Source organism: Dermacentor andersoni, chromosome 9, assembly GCF_023375885.2.
Source record: "Dermacentor andersoni chromosome 9, qqDerAnde1_hic_scaffold, whole genome shotgun sequence".
Taxonomy (NCBI): domain Eukaryota; kingdom Metazoa; phylum Arthropoda; class Arachnida; order Ixodida; family Ixodidae; genus Dermacentor; species Dermacentor andersoni.
Window position 1 is genome coordinate 102,274,593 of NC_092822.1, and position 17,998 is coordinate 102,292,590.

Consider the following 17,998-nt stretch of genomic DNA (forward strand, 5'->3'; position numbering starts at 1 on the left):
TCATGTAATGACTCCAGTCATGGTCAGCCATTTTTGCTATCACTCTCTCTGTTGTCATGGAGAACTGCTTCAAAATTTATAGGGTGGTGTTACTACCTGTCCTTCACTCTGACAGCATTTTAATGCACTAGCACTAGAAGCGTCAGTCAAAAAGAGAAAACGTGTACATCTGTTAAGTGCAGAAAGCTGTTCACGTGTTAACCCTTTCAGGGTCAATTCTTTTCGCCATATGTGACCATATGTGATGAATTCGGATTTCACAGGACTGAAGAGAATGTCTGAATCAGCCGAATTTCAAATTATTGAGGGTATCAAGAAAATAGTAAACAAATGCCTTCCACGTACAACACACCTTTATTTACTGAGTGAATCAGCGAATCCTGTTTCTATTTTGCATAAAAGCAGTGCAAAAGCTGCAATTTTCATCATCTCATGACTGATTAGCGCTTGCAGTGGTGAAGGACTCTCGACTTCCTTCGCAGTGCAGCCGCGGCGCGCATCTTCATCTGATACACTCATTTCACTACCGCATGCTCAACCCGATTATTTTTTTTGCCAGTGAGTTGGTCGCCAACAGATCGTCGGTCCATTACGATGTAGCTGGTGTGCTCTTCATCCTCGATCCTCGACAGCTTTGCATTGAGTCAAAACGAAACTACTGTATGCCGCATTTGCTGTGGACCCACTGCAGCTGATATTTACACAACCATGGATGGCTACCTTGCGGTTCTGAAGGCACACGGTCGACGCACACACCGAATCGAAACGAAACTACCATTTGCTGCAGCAACAGCGGATGGAATCGTGATCACTATTGACGCGATCATGGATGGTGACTACGCAGTTATGAAGGCACCCGGCCGACATGGTGTTAAGTGCAGCGGTAAATGCAAGAATAAAGGCTTTAGACACAAATAGGGACCAAGCATTCTGGCGTTGCTGTCATTCATGTATGATTTCCACTTATGATTATGGTGAAGTGGACTTTGCGGCTTCGTTCAGGTTGGATGCTGTTCTTGCTCTTCAGCGTCGCGCAGTTTCAGCATTCCATGCTCACTGTAATAACCGATGTGCAGCCAAGTACATCCTAATTGATGAGAATTAAGGTAAATTACCGTATTTACCCGCGTATAACCCGCCCCTGCGTATAACCCGCACCCCTAACTTTGAACTCGGCGGAAAAAAAAAAAAAAAAACTCGCGTATAACCCGCACGTTTACCTGAAAAAAAAAAATGAGCGCTAGAAAGATGCAACTCACACTCAGTGATCATTTCGTTTTCAGAACATTTATTCAAACGACCGCCACCACGTCACTGGTTATCCGATTCTTAATCGTCGCCGCTCTCACTACTGCCATCCGAGGCTTCATCGCCACTCTCAAAGACGTAGTCGTCCTCGGAACCATCCAAACTATTACTGATCGCACATTTTTTAAAGCTTTTCCGCACCAAATCGGCCGGTATCGCTTTCCACGCATCCACGATCCACTGGCACAGCAATGGAATATCAGGCCTTCGCACGCGTCCCGTCGGTGTGAGGGCGTAAATGCCGTCGGCCATCCACTGGGCATACAGCCGCTTCACGTGTGCCTTGAACGGCTTGTTCAGGCACACGTCGAGTGGCTGTAGCATGGACGTCATGCCGCCAGGTATTATGACGAGGTCGGTGCTGGTCTCGGCAAGGCGAGCCTTCACCGCATCAGTGCAGTGGCCTCTGAAGGAATCTAGTACGAGCATCGACCGGCGTGCCAGCAAGGCACCTGGTCTTCGTTCCCAGATTACTCGAAGCCAGTCACCGACTAGGCCACTGTTCATCCACGAATTTTCTTCCGCACGCACAACGATTCCTGGGGGCAGTGGAATGCTAGGTAGCGTCTTGCGTTTGAAAATGACATACGGGCGCAGTTTCGTGCCGTCAGCCAAAGCGCATAGCATGACTGTGCAGCGCAGCTTGGCATTTCCGCCGGTCAGCACGCTGACTGATTTGGAGCCCTTTTTTTCCATGGTCGTGTCCATCGGCATCTCAAAGTACACAGGTGTTTGATCAGCATTTCCCACCTGAGACAGCAAATAGCTGTGCTCCTTCCGAAGTGCGATCACATATCGTTGAAAGTTCAACAACTTTTTCTCGTAGGCTTCAGGAAGCCGCTGGCACATGGTTGTTCGCCGCCGCATAGAAAATCCATGTCTTCGCATGAAGCGCTGAAGCCATCCACGGCTTGCACGAAACTCACGTGGAATGTTCAATTCCCGGGCCAACTTCAGGGCTTCCATTTGCGCCATCTCAGTCGAAACAGCGTGGCCACGACTTCTCTGCTCCTCAATGAACTTCGCAAGCTGCGTCTCGAGGTGGGGGTACGCGCCAGTCTTCGGACCCCGAAACGCTCGCCTGTCCCGGTTCGTTGCTTCGAGACTCTCTTTTTTCTTCCTCCAGTCGCGAATGCACGACTCGTCGACGTCATGCTGTCTTGCAGCAGCTCTGTTGCCGATTTCTTCGGCAGCGGCTATAATCTTTAGCTTCTCTTTCGCTGTGAAACACTGCCGTCGAGTCGCACTCATGATGCCAAAACAAAGCAGGCAAACAGTGCAAACTGGGGTAAGTACACTAAACAGCGCCTAACGCGAGGCTCAACAATGCTGGCCTTTCGTTGGCCCTTCATCGGCTTGACAAGCGTCGATGACGATGGGGATGGCGGACTACACGGGGAGGCCGCCGCACATTGCGGTGAAGCCGACCCCCCCCCCCCCTCCCAAGGAAAAAATTCGCAGATAACCCGCACCCCCACTTTTTAAACGCGTTTTTTCACATTTTGGTGCGGGTTATACGCGAATAAATACGGTATACTATTTTGGAAATACTTTGTTGCCAAAAGATCTTCGATGTGCTCAGTAGAAGCAGATTTATTAGCAATTAAACATACTGTTTGTGGTGCTTCCGCTCCTTCAATGATTTGCACTGCGAAGGGTGTATACGGCGGAGAGTGGGTGTGCCCACAACGCTCCGTTCCAGCTATGGGACGTCACCGTGGCGCGCAGTTCAAATTTGATTTTGGATGTTCACGCAGGCACCACTATTTCCGATTTTGGCGCCTACGACACACCAAACGTGATTGTCTTCAGCGAGCCGCAGTGTGCTCAGCCACTGGGCTCGTTTCGGCACCCCGTGGCAATCGCGGTACCTACGCTACGTAGCAGACGGCAGCTACGTGCAACTGTATATTGTGCATGCGCAGCGTTTGCTCTGTGCACGACGGGGCTAGATTGCGTGCTCACACTCATATGCGCATGTTTGGCTTTGCTGCATGGTGCGGACTGGATTTGTCCTGCACCAGCTTGACTGATGGAGGGTAGCTACATCCAACTTGTGTATTTTGAAGCGCTATCAGTAACTCATCAGGAAGCGAAGTTTGCTAAGGCATCCAACCAGGAGCAGCCAGGGGTGAGCGCACGCTGGCAAGGGTGTGTGTGATGTGACCTCAAGTTTCGCGTGGTTCGAGGCTAGTAGAGCGTTCAAAACTAGTTGAAATTGGCAAGAACCGATGACTACGACACCGATAAGCGGGGTGGTTAAAGTTAAATTCCTGCATGGGTGGCTGCGGCCGAGCGCAAGCAGAAGATAGTCGCTTTTTCTGGAGTACGTAATTATTATTGAAATTCGAAAGAAGATTTTTGCTTACTTCAGCCTGTTTATTAAACTGTGTCAATAATTGTACACAGTAACAGTAGGAAGAAGCACACTGATCCAAACGCCCTTCTTGATTGACCTCGGCTATTGGCCAATAGTAGCCACATATGGGAATCTGCTATATTACGAAATTTAGCGTCCAGAAAAAGGTGAGGAGCAGGCTTCTGTTGAAGTCACAGAGTTTGAGAAAAAGGCGACTTCAAGTTCTGCTTGCGATCTCCACATGTTGTGCAAGACTGTGAAATTTGGCTAAGGTGTTCACAGCAGCATACGCTATCCGCAAACTATTTTTTTTTTCACCAAGCCCGAGCGGTGGTTCACGGCCCCTTCAATGTATACGCCTGCTGGGACTCGAGCACGAGTGCAAGTTATCAGTTTTCCTTACAAAGGATGAATTAAGACTGTTTTACTGCTTGTTTATTTGTGCACTCAGGAACAAGATTCGACAGACATGCCAGAAGTTGCTGTCATTGCTGCAAGAACGTTGCCTGCAGGCTTGTCACAAGATGGCGCAGGCATTGGAGACGTGGGCCAAGTGAGTGCACATTGTAGGCATGTTACGGTGCTTTATTAAAAGATACACGAAGAGCAAAGTAATCGCATTTTTTCATGCAATTCTGATTTTTCAACTCTGTGTGCTCTTCAACAAATTAAAGCCAACACATGTTAAATCCGCCTTTTAGGTACTTCAGATATTGTTAGAGTGTATGTGATTTGAGTAAAATTGTACCCGAAACAAAATTATAGGCTATCGTGCAAACAAATATATGCACCTAAGGTATTTAGTATCATGCCAGAGTAAAATGTGAGAACACCTCTAGCAATTATTTGCTGAATTTGAGTTGGCAAGGTGCGATTGCAGCAGGTGCTGGACGAGCAGCCCTGCAACTAAATGTCTGCGAGTTAGTCATGGAAGGTTCACTTACACTGTCTATTGCATGAAGGTAAATGTGCATTCTAGTTTATTTTTCTTCGTCGAACTTGCAGCTCGCCACACACTCGTCCCTTCGGTGTAAAGAATGCCAGTCCTCTCGAAACATTGCCGTGTACGAGCACTGGATGCTGATCGGACCCGGAACACTCATAAGGACTGTTGAAAGCGTAGCTGACAGTCAATTCAAATGCATCAAACTCAGAGCCAAAAAAAAATGCATGAATGGTGTTGGCTTTACTCCTTGGAAGTGCCACCGTTCTGAGTGTTGGTGCCACCACGATTGGAATAGTGGCTCTTCCGACAAGTGTCAACACTCCTGAGAGCACTGTGTACACAGTACAAGCTAGAAAAAAAATGAAAAAATCCTTCCGAACAAGTGCTCAGAATAGCCGTATAACATTGGCATTGACAGTGACATTGTAGTCGTGCCATAGCATCCCTGATATATTGTTTGTCTCACCTTTATTGCCGGTGCCATGCTTTGGTTTTGATTGTAAGTTAAGCACTTGGAGTTGGCTCTTTAGTTAAGCACTTTGGATATTAAAATTTTTAAAAAAAGAAAAAGAAATATCAACTTACAGTTATGTAAATGGAATGGAAAAAATATCTCTGGGATGTTAATATAGCCGTAGTGTAATGAAATCTGCATGTTGCAAACTTTGTTGTAGATGAACTGTGAATGCTTTGCAGGGATGCGTTAGAGATATACGGGCGAAGTCGGCACCTGGACACTGAGCTGGACAGTTGCCTGGACATGCTGGCATCCTATGGTGCTGCCGTCGGCAAGGTATCATACTTTAACTGCTGTCGTGTGTCACTGATCTTGGGGTGTGCGGATGTTACGAGAGATGGGGTTGGGAGAAGCAGGGCAACACAGCAAACAGATTTTAATTACACTCAAAACTCAAAAGCTTAAAAACTCAGTTGACTCAAAACAAAACGCAATGAAGGAATGGTAACATTTATGTAACCCAAACATCTCCTTATCCCCGTCTACGATAGTCCTAAGCACTTTCTATACGAAAGTCAGGCAACCCTAGCCTATGGCTGCGCCGTTATCAGAAAGGAGCGTTCTTACAGACTTTTGTCATTGCATGTTTCTTCCGAGTCCAATGTGTGTCGGATCTTCATCATGGTTGGTGTTCTCGCCGACACCGTAAACGTTCTGCCTTGATGTTGGCCAGTCAACTTGTCCATCTCTGATGCCGGTGTCCCAAACTCCGTCAGTGACGTGCACTCCATCCTCACTGGTTAGGTCTAACTCTGGGTTATGCTGCTACTTCTTCTTCGAGTGCCGACGGGACGCCCCGGGGACTATCGTACGTACTGGTCCGCCTCTGAAGGGGGATTCGTACAGACTTTCGTCGTCGCATGTTTCGTCTTCCTCTTCCACATCGTCCTCTTCCTTTCTTTCTGCGCCACATGCCTCTTACATATGACAACTGCTCTTTGTACTTTGTACTTCTGAAATTAACCTAAGGAGGGATGCGACGAAGGCACACAAGACCAGAGGTCACATGTCCAAGAAACCCCACATCACAAAAGACACAGACTACAAATTTGATGTTTTGTTAGAAAACTGAAGAGAAGGGGAAGCTTTGAGAGCTGTTTTCTCAAAACTGTGTTGTTGCTTTTTCTTTGCCTTCCCGCTCAGGTTCTGGAGCTGATTTTTTTGTTACTGTTTAGCCTATTGGATGGAGTTGCCATCTGTCAGAAGCACCTCGCTTGCATAGTATGAGGGGAAACTCGATGCGCTCCTCATAGGTTTGCCTGTAGGCGCTCAATAAAAACACCACATGGGTGCCCTCCTAGACACTTCTATAAGTACCCGTGAAACGAAGAAGTTTTTTACAGTCAAAATAATAATCGTGGGTAAACAGGAAGTGCAGAATGGTTTACTGACACTGTCTCCTCACTGAATACGTACAGTGAACGCCCACTACACGCGGTCCCCGAGCTGGCTTGCGTGAAAGGTAGGCACTCGCTGAGAGCCAACTATCTGAAATATGTTCCTATAGTGGGCTGTCTGTATAACCAAATGGAGCATAATAGAACGAAGCCTCAATGCATGTCCACACTCAGTGTTCAGCTTTTTCTGTGAGCGCATTTTTTCACCATGCCATGAGCTCTAGGCCACAGCATATGAGCATATGACAGTACACAAGCAACCATTGTTGCGTGGATGCCATCAGAGCTGTTGAAAAACAATTTCATTATAACTAGGGACTTCGACGTCTACGGCATCTTGTGATGTGCCGCCGCAACAATTCAATTATTTATCATTTTTCAAGTACTGTCACGCTGTATGTTTGTCTTCTCAGTGAGCAATCTCGCGCTGCTTCTTTTTCTTAATCCATTACATTCATTGTTTGGTGCTAACACAAACATGAGGATATGCCATGCCTTTCTTTAAATGTTCTTAGCGTTCTCTTTTCATTGCAATGAACATGCCCGTATCTAGCATCAACAAGTCCATAGACCAAAGCTTCATGACATTAGCCAGGCGGTGCACGTGCGCAAGTGTCTTGGTGCGTGCTTTCAGCTACTCACTGAGCATCGCAACCCCGACGCCGTATCAGAAATCTTTCTCGTGGAAATGCTTGCCGCACACCTAAGTTATAGCTGATGGCTGCTTGCTGGTTCCAAGTTTTGTGATCCAAGCGTCGTGCAACTTCTTGTCCTGCGGGTACGTGTGAAAGCTGACACCGGCTCCGTTGTGTATGTTTGCCAATTTTTGTCAAAATCCATGAAGAAATAAGGAAATTCATTTTGAGAGCCACGTCCCCCCCTTAAACCTGGCTGCTGGGTATCTGTGCTGAAAGAAAGGCATGCAAAATCTCGAAAAAGAAAAGAAAAAGAACACAAGACCTTGCACTTGCCTTTTTGCCCATTTGGTGCAGTGTTGGCATCGCATGCCTCTCTGCCATCTCCTTTCCACCCTTCAAAACTTGAATCAACTGCTCTGGCAGGGGTGGAGGGGGAGATGGGAGAGAGGTGTGAGAGGGTGCGACTGCGATGAAGGCGTGTTCTGTGATGAGTGCAGCACAAAGGGGGGGGGAGTGAGGTATGTGGCACATACGCTGTTGACGTTTTATTTTCTCGTCCAACCCCCTCCCCCCCCCCCCCCTTCGAAGGGTTTTACACTTTTTCTTTTTTCTGCGCACACACTCTCCAGTAGTCAGATTTAATTGTTATAACTGATAATGTGGTTACAGTGCTCACTGTGATATCCAATATACTGTTAAAACTGCTATTGTTATTAGCAAATTTGATTGTAATTGCTTTTCATTCTTAACAGCTTCCATGCTGTTTGTGGCACTGCACACCTTTCACTGAACCAAAACAAAACCAGCGCTTGCTGTAGCTGTAGCTGAACCTGTGGTTGCTGTCATCGTGGTTATGCATAGCAACCACTGCTCCTGAAAGCAGACGGCCAATGTGATGTTATGCAGGGCACTAAGCACAGAAATAGGGGTATATTGGTCATGAAGCATTCATTTCACCTTTGTACAGTTCGTACTGATGGCTATGGGAGTGCAGACTCCACTGCTTTGTTGCAACTGGGGCTAGAGCTGCCCTGACTGCTTTTGTTCTTTTGCATCACACATTTGCGGTGCCCTGCGCTTGTAGGTGTATGGTTTATTGGAATTGATGGTGCATGGCTAAAGAAGTCTATGTAACGAGTGTTTTATGCCTATAAATCATGTACTGTATGCTTGATGTGAGCGGAGGGCAAGTCCGAACTATCTGATTTTTCAAATTAATGACATCTTGCTGTATTGCTTTACATGAAGCAGGAGCCTCTAAACTTTCACTTAAGAGTGTGCAAGCTTCTTTGTGGAATGTCTTGAAAGTCTTACCTCTCTTTATGTTCATTGTGGTGCATCATTGAAAGTGATTGGCTACTGAATTGGCTGGACATCAGTAGGCATAACAGTAAAAAAAACTTCTGGCAGAACTAGAAAGGGTAAAATCTATAACTGATGTGGTAGCAGTGCTATGCAGTGGTGGCGAGCAATGGCATCTTTCTGGTACTACAGTCGACAACCAATAATTCAGACTCCACGGGGAGCATAAATAAGTCCGAGCTATCGAATGTCTGGAAAAAAAAAAAAAAAAAAACGAATGCATCCATAAAAGATCACTTTATTTACGTCTTAAGGCCCCTGTGCATGGAACAAATGGTCGATGCATTGCTGCATGCACTTCCGCTTAAGTGAAACCAAGTCTGCCTGTATTTCTGCCAGTTTTGAGTTTCAAAGGCTCGAGTCGGATCCGCATGTGGAAGGCACCAGAGCACATGGTACGTCATCATCCGAGTCAGAGTCGCTGTTTGACGGTACGAGAACTTGCTCAATCATTTTGTCATCGTTCAGTTTGGCACATGACGAAACCGCACTGTCGACGTCTGCAAAGTCTCCAAATCTAACGGCGGCAGGAATTGGCGCACTGCAGCCCTGCAGGTCATCAATGACGTCCGCATTTGAGCTCGTTGTGGTAGGCCGCAGTTCAGCCTCTTCAGTTGCGGAGTCGGGCTCATTCAGACTGTGACTCGAAACTCATTTGCCAGTCGGACTGCGGGGCCACTGTTGGTGTCATTTGACGCAGCCCATCTATAACTTCATGAGAAAGACTTGTCACAGCCGGCAGAGTGCTGTCTGAAACGCAAACTAAACAAACAAGCACAGCATGTCAGAACACTGTGCACAAGGCAAACTCAACAAACAGAATGGCCATAGCGGTCCATGTGCAGGGGTGCCAGAAAAGGATGTGATGACCGCGATGTTGCTGCGATCTGACAATTCAGGCAAAGCCTCCAAGATTGGCAGTTGCAGTTAAATCTCAGAGGCGTAGAGTGGCGGTCAAGACCTCAGAGAATACCATCTAGTATGTGATCTCTGAGGCCATGCTTGATGTCTTCCCAAGGTTGCCAGAGGAGATAATCATGGCAGAGTTGGCGTACGCAACAGCCGTGGACGGAGTTCAGATGATCGAATGTAGAGCTGGCGGCTGTGCGAAATATTGGTTGTCTTTATGCATTAAGTCTGTGGGGCTATTGGCGGTGCCGCGAAGCTGTCCAAATTACCGAGCATGTCTGGATTATTGGTGTCCGATTTATTGGTCAGCGACTGTATAGCTATTGCTAAATTTGAGCCTAAATGCGGGCTTGGTTTAGTTTGGACAGTCTTTTCATGTCTAGCTCCCTTATCTTATTGATAAAACATTCAGTATATCTGTCCTAACCAAGCAAACAAAATGAGTCAACCTCACTTGAGTTGTGGTCTCTCTTGCCACCTGCCTTCTCCATTTCAGGCTGGTGAAGTGTTCCAGTCAACAGCGAGCAGCCTCGTCTCGGATCTCAAGGCCCAACAGCAGCATTCACCAACCACAACACTGCCATCGACTGTCACGATAGCATCTAACACTACCATGCTTTCAGCTGGTGACCTGCCATCTACAAATGGGGCTGGTCCCAGGAAACAACGCCTTCCCCGGCAATTCACACGCGGGTAACGTTTGGCTGTTGTTTCCCTGGTTCTATTTTCTGAAGCTTACTATATTCACTTTATTCAAGCAGATCTGCCTTTGACCTAACACAGTAGCTTAGTGGCCGTGGCATTGCGCAACTAAGCTCAACGTCGCAAGTTCAATCCCAGCTACGGCGGCCGCATTCCTATTGGGGGGAATGTAAAACGCTCGTGTATTTAGATTTAGGTGGAACCCCAGGAGGCCAGAATCACTCCAGTCCCCAACTTATATTTAGATCACTGTTGTGGTACGTAAAGTTCCAGAATGTATGTTTTTTTAAACATCTCGCTTTGAAGAAAATGATGACCAGCTGCTATGATCTCCACAGCCACAGTCGAACCTTTTTACAGTGAAATAGCATCAGACATGAAAATTCTTTTTCGTTATACCCTATATTCATACCTGTACACGCTAATGAGCAAGAGCAAAACCTTCACTGGGCATTCTAGTCTACATAGAGCTCGCCATCATTCAGCTACCATGGGAATGATGGTTAGTACATGAATAGTGTTGTATTTGTGCTTTTGAAAAAGCTGTTACACAGCGAACACAGAGGTTACTGGCGGCACACCTTTGAGTATTTCAGCATGGTTGTAATAAAGTTGCATGGCATCTCAACACCAGCAGCTGAGGACAGTGACCCATCACAGAACACCTGTAACAAAATTAGAAAAAGGAGACTGTTCCTTCCATGTGGTTTCATGAACTAAAGTATGCGACCAAGGAATGGTGCTGTCAAAATCATAACTAATGTTGTCATCATTACGTAGTATACAATATGGCCACTGAAGTGGCAACTGGTGGGGCCGGTCGTGCTGCTCGCTCGCTGGTTTTTGGGCACTTTCTTACTGCTATCTGGACAGTATTCGCATGTACACTGCTCTAACATAACAATATCTTTATTGTGTCGCCAGGTGACCAAGAGGCAGTTCGCAAAAAAACACATCAAGCAAGTAAGCTTACCATATTTTTGCACCTATAACCCGCACTTCCATTTACAACGGCCTAGTAAGAAAAAAATAAAATGAAATCTGCACTTATAACCCGTGGAAATACCTGCTGCAGCTACTCTAAATCCCTTGCAAGAAGGCACCGTTCGTGGATGCACAACTCGTCCACGTTATATTTTCAGCCAGCAGCTCTTCCCCGATGCTGATAAAACTGAATTCACACAAGGGTGTGTTCACGAACGAATCAGTCACGTGGCATGTGACGTGAATCGGATCACTTCGCTGCTAGCATTTGCACGACGTAGGATTACAGTGCAGACAGAGCAGCCCTTGCATGGGCAACGGTGATGGAGCAAACACCACCAAGCCGTATCACAAAGTGCTTCGTGTGGACCGAGGGAACACCGTCGTGTGAAAGTTCTATCATCAGCTTCTGCTGTGCTAAGACGACTTTTGAGCACAAGTTATCGGGATCCGAGGTCTAGTTTGCCGGAGCCGCATTGCACTATTCACTAACTACCAAACACAACATGGCTCTCTGTAATGTGGAGAATGGACAACCATGGAGGGGAGCTTCAACACGCAAGGGTGGGAAAGGCTCGTAGGAAATAGCAAAAATAAATGGTCAAGAACCTGGCCTTCAAGTGTGGCTTCACGGCAGCGCGTGCCATGTCGCCATAGAGCCACACTTCAAGGCAAAATAGCATACAGCACGGACCTCTACCTTACTGTTCAATTTTGTTTCATTTTTTGTTGAGGGTTACACGCGCAGAAATATGGTAAATTGTTTATTGTAGATGGTGAATGAAGCAGTACATGCCCAGGTTAGGTGGACTTAAATGCTGTCAGTCACTGAGTTTGCAATACACAGAAACACACATAGCCATCTACCGTATTTACACGATTGTAAGTCGACTCGAATGTAAGTCGACCCCCCCATATCGCGTGACCGAAAAAAAAAAAAAAATGAGAGAGCGTACCCGAGGGCGCATTCGATAACGAAAATTTATTAGTAGCTGACATGGTCACTGGGCTACTCGTCTTCACTAGTGCTGCCATCGTCATCGTTGCTGCGGTCCCACAGCGCGTCGTGGTCCAGCGAAATTTCAAATTTGGCAAACGACCGCACCAGGACATCTTGCAGAACAGCAGCCCACGCCAAATGCACCCAACTACACGCAGCCGTCAGGGAGGCTCTTTTGACAGGTCCGGTTGGCATAATTTCGCAGTCTTCTGCCGCCAGCCACTCGTTGTACTCACGGCGGAGCAGAACCTCAAAATTAAGGCGAAGGTCCGGGCTTGTTTCATGACCACGTCGCACTTCACTGGCAAGGACCGATCACGGATTTCAGCGACGTACGCCGCAAGCTAATCCTACAGCTCCGGAAAGCGTCCAGACTTTGGCACGTGGGAAATTTCTCACTTGTCGTCACAGGTGAAAATTTCGCTTCGCTGCAGTCGCCACTCTCGCACCACCCGTTTAGAAACATCGAAATTGCGGCCCGCTGTGCAGTGATTTGTTTCTTCGGCGTAAAGGATGGCAGCCCTCTTGAACGCTGCTGTGAACGAGTGCCGAACGATTAGTGGGCCTGGAGCACTCATGGCGACTGGGGAAGCATGGATGTAGCACGTAGCCGGCAGTCAAGTGGAACGCGTCAAACCTATACCATGCCAATACCAATGCCTTCAAACAGAGAAAGAGAAACCAGCGAGCGCTGTCTGCTCTTCCATGAACTACCGATACTCCCCGCAAGCGCCGCCGTTCTGAGGGTGCCGCCGCAAATGGGAACAGCGGCGCTTCCATCAACTATCGACACCCCCCCCCCCATGAGTGTTGCATGCACTGTAAAACTCCCAAAAATGTTGAAAAACCCTTCCGAAAAGCGAACAAACACGCGGGATAGCGAAAAGATACGGGTAGGGCCATAGAACAAACATAAAATTTTAACTACGTTGTAGCTCCCGTTGGTATCGCTTTTTTTTGGCGGGGCCATGTTTCAGTTTCGATTGTAAGTCGACCCCCCAACTTCAGACTTCCAAATTTAAAAAAAGGGGTCGACTTACAATCGTGTAAGTACGGTATTTAATGGAATGAAAAGCTGAAATGGAGCAAATTTAGCTTCTCGTGTTCGGTGTGCCGTTTAAAGTAGGGAGAACGAAGCTTCAGACAACAATATTTATGCTGGGCTACCCTCGTGCTGTACTTTCCTGCGTTGTTGCTTGTTGTGTTTCACACAATACATATACTGTCTATGTTCGAAGATTTCAGCTTGATTAAAAAAATAAGCACAAAATGTTCTCAGCAAACATGTAGTGTCAGCAAGATAAGCTCGAGCTGCCATGTCCCATTCCTTCCATACTACATTGGCACGAGGCTCATATTGTCTGCTCTTGATATTTCTGCTGCAAATTTAGTGTTGAGCTGCGGCAGTAAAGGCTTTGACACATGTAGGTAGGGTACCCACTGGAAAGCAAAGAACCTTACGGAGATAACAGTGCTTGCAGGGAATTCTGCAAAGATTGTGTTAATTCTGCAAGATTATGTGAATAAAACAAGGATGCTAAATTTAGTAGAATCTCTGTAATACAAATCTCTCGGGATGGCACAGAACTTTGTGCCAATCAAAATTTGCATTAACCAAAATCCTTTTAATAAATCGGGAAATTAAGGGAGGGAATGAAATGAATGAAAAGGCTATGTTCCAGCAACAAATTGTCATGCTAGTGAGCACCTTTTCTTTTTTTTTTTTTTTTTTATCTCTCCGACCAACACTTCTTGCGTGGCCAGATGTGGCAGATAACAAACGATGGAAGCCGTGTGGCGTTTTGCCAGTGAAACGCTGCAGCTCATAATATTCACCGTTTTAAACACGTTTGATGGGTGGCCACCACTATTGGAAGTTCGAAGCATAAACTGACAGAGATAATAAAATGAACTTGCGTGATGCTTCTCAGAGGAAACGATCGCCTCGCTCGCAAAAATGCAATTGATACTAATGGGCTGCTGCTTATCGCTGGTCAGTGAGGCCTCAAAACATTGATTCAGATAATGAAGTACAGACTTGAATAACAAAAGTTCAATAAAAACAATTGCTTGCTTGTTTTGTTAGAGATGACATGTTGACTATGTTGGATGCTTACTAAAGCTACATTTATAGATCAAATATTTAGCCACATTGAGCTTACCTTGCATAACAAACGCGAATCAAAGCATGTGACCAAATTACAGTAGCTCCGCTTGTGTGCCTTATGCTGAAATGCGCCGTGGTTGTTTTTTCACCTTCCATGGTGATTGCTGGAATTTGAGAGTGTGTGGGGCCTGGAGCCGTTTGCTGTGCTAACAAGCAACGCAGTGGTAACAAGTGTGTCGTTTCGCAGAGGCACAGCTGCTTGCATAAAGGATAGGGCACAACCTTCTGGTGTCAAGCTTAGCATTGTAACTTGCACAAATGTTATATAAAGTTCTCTCCCTGCTTTTCTCTCCCCTCCGCAGGCTCCAGAATCTGGAAATCTGCACCGCTGAGCTGCTTCAGCTCATGGACGACAACTACGCTGTCACAATGAAGTACGGATGCGTTTCATTCTTCTTTGTATTTAAAATAATTGAAAGGTATGGTGTAGAAATAGGCCACAAGAAAATAAAAGCTGCAGTTGAAAGCCTTAATGGCTTTGTTTACACTACAGAGAAAAATTATTTGAGCTGTATTAGTATTACCCTTCTACAATGCCAGAAAACCCATGCTTGCTTTGAAAAGAGGCTTGGTAAGACAGAAAAGATGCTAAAGTGAAAGACAGGTGTTATATAGATGTGTTATACTACAGTTGAACCTCGCTACAACGAAACTGACGGGGCGCGCGAAAAATTTCGTTAAAGCGAAATTTCGTTGAGGCGAAAACAGCCCAAAAACACTGTCAGGTTGGACCACATAGTCCCAAAACATCATTTATTTCCAAAGAAGTCGGTCAGCTTCTTCTGCTTCTTTTTTTTTGCCACGAGTGCAGTGGCGCGGCTTTCGCACTCGGTGAACAGTTGCATCGCGACGTCGTCATCGTGAGCACCGAAAAATCTGCGGATCACATCAAAAGCATCCATCACTTTTATTGCAGGTGGTGGCGCTAAGTCCTCCGCGTCGCTGTCATCATCCGATGATGCGTCGTTGTGGCGAACGCCCTCAATTATAGCTTCGTCACTCAGCTCCTCGTGAGCTAGCACTTCACTGTCAACAGCGATGTAGTCGCCGATGTGAACATCGGCCGGCACATCTCCGGAGTCCTGAAGGGCTGCCCATGCCGCATTGGCCTCTGTGGAGGGTGGAGCAATTGTACTGCAGCCTTCCTCGTCCGACGTGGAGTTCGCTGCCAGTTGAGCATCGGAGTGAAAGCCGGCGTGCACAAAACAGTTGTAGATGATACTGCGACTGGTTGCCGTCCACGCTGCTGAGACCATCTGTACAGCCATGTACAAATCCACTTCGATTGCCCGACCGGTGTCGATGTTTAACACCAGCCGCTGAATCAGTCGCTGTCGATAAGCGCTTTTAACGCTATTGATGATACCTTGATCCAGCGGCTGGATTAAAGCCGTGCAATTCGGCGGGAAGAATCTTACTTCCACGCTTTGAAGCTGAACGTCTTCAACGTTATGCGCTGAGCAATTGTCGATGAGCAAACAAACCTTACGTTTCTTTGCCGTCATGTCACGGTCGAAAGCGGTTAGCCACTCTTTGAAAACGGCCCGTGTCATCCAAGACTTCTTATTGGCAACATATTTGACGGGCAGGCTCTTGCCACCTTTGAAGCACCGCGGCTTCGCACTTTTGCCTATCACCAGTGGGCAGCGCTTGTCAGACCCGTCCATGTTGCAGCACAGGAGCACAGTCACACGCTTTTTGCTATGCTTCCCTCCGCTGCATGGCTGGCCCTTCATGTGAAGCGTCTTGGAGGGGAGGAGCTCGAAGAAAAGTCCCGTTTCATCGGCATTGTATATGTCTGATGTGGCATATTTCTCCATTAATTCCGGCACAGTAGCTGATGCCCAAGCAGATGCAGCGTCGGCGTCTGATGAGGCCGACTCCCCACACAGCACTTTAGCGACGATTTCATGCCTGGCCTTAAAACGGGTCAGCCACCCTGAGCTGGCTTTGAAATCATTGATGCCCAGCATACAGGCATAGCCAAGTGCCTTTTGCTGCAACATGTTTCCGCTGACCGGCATCTTCTTTGCGCGCACGTCGAGGAACCACGTGTACAGAGCCTTCTCAAGGTCCTCATGAGCCGCTTGCGTCAGCTTTTTCCGCTTCGCGGATGTCCCCGAAGAAAGAGCTTGCGCTATCGCGTCTTTCGACTTCAAGATCGTTGACAGCGTGCTCTGTGAGATGCCGAAGTCCGCTGCAACATCTCCCTTTTTCCTGCCACTGGATGCCGCGCTGATAATCCGTGCCTTCTCTTCAAGCGAGAGGAACTTCCGCTTTCTAGATGAAGTCGCCATGCTCGCATTCATTACAGCGCACTAGCAGCACAAGCACGAGTGAAAAAAACTAGGGCAAACGCGCTGCTGTTGCCAGGCTGCTGCGTCCTTTGGCAACGGATTGGTTGCGGCTCTGAATTGGATTGGAAGAAAACGGGAGCTTGCCCCCGCGCCTTGTCGCAAGGCAGCCAGCCCGATAGTCATCAACACCAAGCTATGGCGGTGATCATGTGCGTTTCAGTGAGTGGATTAGTTTGGTCCAGCGAATGTTTAGCGAAACAAAGCAGCGTGGGCCTATGGAAGTACATAGATGGGCGGCGATATGCTTGTTTTATTGTAAGATATATTTTTAAATCGAGCTTCGCATAGCAAAAATTTCGTTGAAGCGGAAACGCGCCCCAAAAATGGTTCGTTGTGATGAGAAATTTGTTCCATTACTTTGTATAGCGAGCTGACGGGGAATTGGAAATATTTCGTTGAAGCGAAAATTTCGTTGAAGCGACGTTCGTTGTAGCGGGGTTCGACTGTAGTACATGTTATCTGTATTATATTATATGCTTGTATGTTTTCGTACCAGAAATGTGATAGCACTTGGATGAAACTTGCACTTGATGCCGCCTTGAAGTTCTCGCACCAGCTCAGCAGTACATCATGGGCAGTGTCTGATCTGGCCTGGTTCATTTTTTGTCAGTGGAGATAAAGTGTATTGTATTCTAAAAGATCCAGAGACTGAACATGCAACGTTTTAGGACCTTTTACTAAGTCACAATGGAGCAATTTTGAGTAAAATACTTTGAAATTCATGATGAAATTCATGATGCGACATTGATGTATTTGCCACTGGAGTTCTGGCAGGAAATTCAAGAAATGACGTTTAACATTCACTCCCTGTTTCAATTATCAATGTCTTACTGTAAAATTAAGAAAAATTAGAGTTCTTAACAAATACTTTATTGCTCTAAAATGAATTAGTGTTTCTTATAGCGTCCCTTTGAGTTATATGGTAGCAGTATGAAATTTTTGCATTAGGTCTGGTTGTTGATGGCCTGTGCAAAGCACTTTCCCCATGGTAATATTATACTTGCCAGTTAGAGCTTACGCAAAAAAATGATAGAAGGTTGTTGCTTGTCTATATAATATTACCATTTTGCAGAATATTGTACTATCAGAGATTTGAACTGCCTGAACAGCTGCATTGGTTGCTCCTCCTTGTGGCATAGATTTGAACCAGTGTGGAGGACACACAACTATTATTGCAATGACCTGCCATTATCTGCTTTGCTGCAGATTTGAAGTGTAGGCAGCAATGTATATAGCATGAGGTTTACTTTATTTATTGTTTTCCTTTAGTGAGCGCATCAATGGGACACAGAAATTATTCTTGTGCATTGTTGTTGGACAAAGTGCTACCAAGATGCTGTAATGTCAGGGGT

At 46.5% G+C, this 17,998-nt stretch overlaps 2 protein-coding genes across 2 annotated transcripts in view; one reads left to right on the plus strand and one right to left on the minus strand.

Annotated features, from left to right (window-relative positions):
• Positions 1 to 17,998, plus strand: part of LOC126528456 (serine/threonine-protein kinase TBK1-like) — a 113,000-nt gene that overhangs the window by 89,905 nt on the left and 5,097 nt on the right. Inside the window, exons 17-20 of the mRNA XM_050176336.3 lie at positions 4,119 to 4,220; positions 5,310 to 5,406; positions 9,933 to 10,129; positions 14,592 to 14,663. Coding sequence (XP_050032293.2) covers positions 4,119 to 4,220; positions 5,310 to 5,406; positions 9,933 to 10,129; positions 14,592 to 14,663 — 468 coding nt within the window. The remainder of the gene's footprint in view (positions 1 to 4,118; positions 4,221 to 5,309; positions 5,407 to 9,932; positions 10,130 to 14,591; positions 14,664 to 17,998) is intronic.
• LOC126525251 (tigger transposable element-derived protein 6-like) lies at positions 15,011 to 17,100 on the minus strand. Its single transcript, XM_050173281.2, has one exon. The coding sequence runs from the start codon at positions 16,596 to 16,598 to the stop codon at positions 15,039 to 15,041; it is 1,560 nt and encodes a 519-aa protein (XP_050029238.2). The 5' UTR covers positions 16,599 to 17,100; the 3' UTR covers positions 15,011 to 15,038.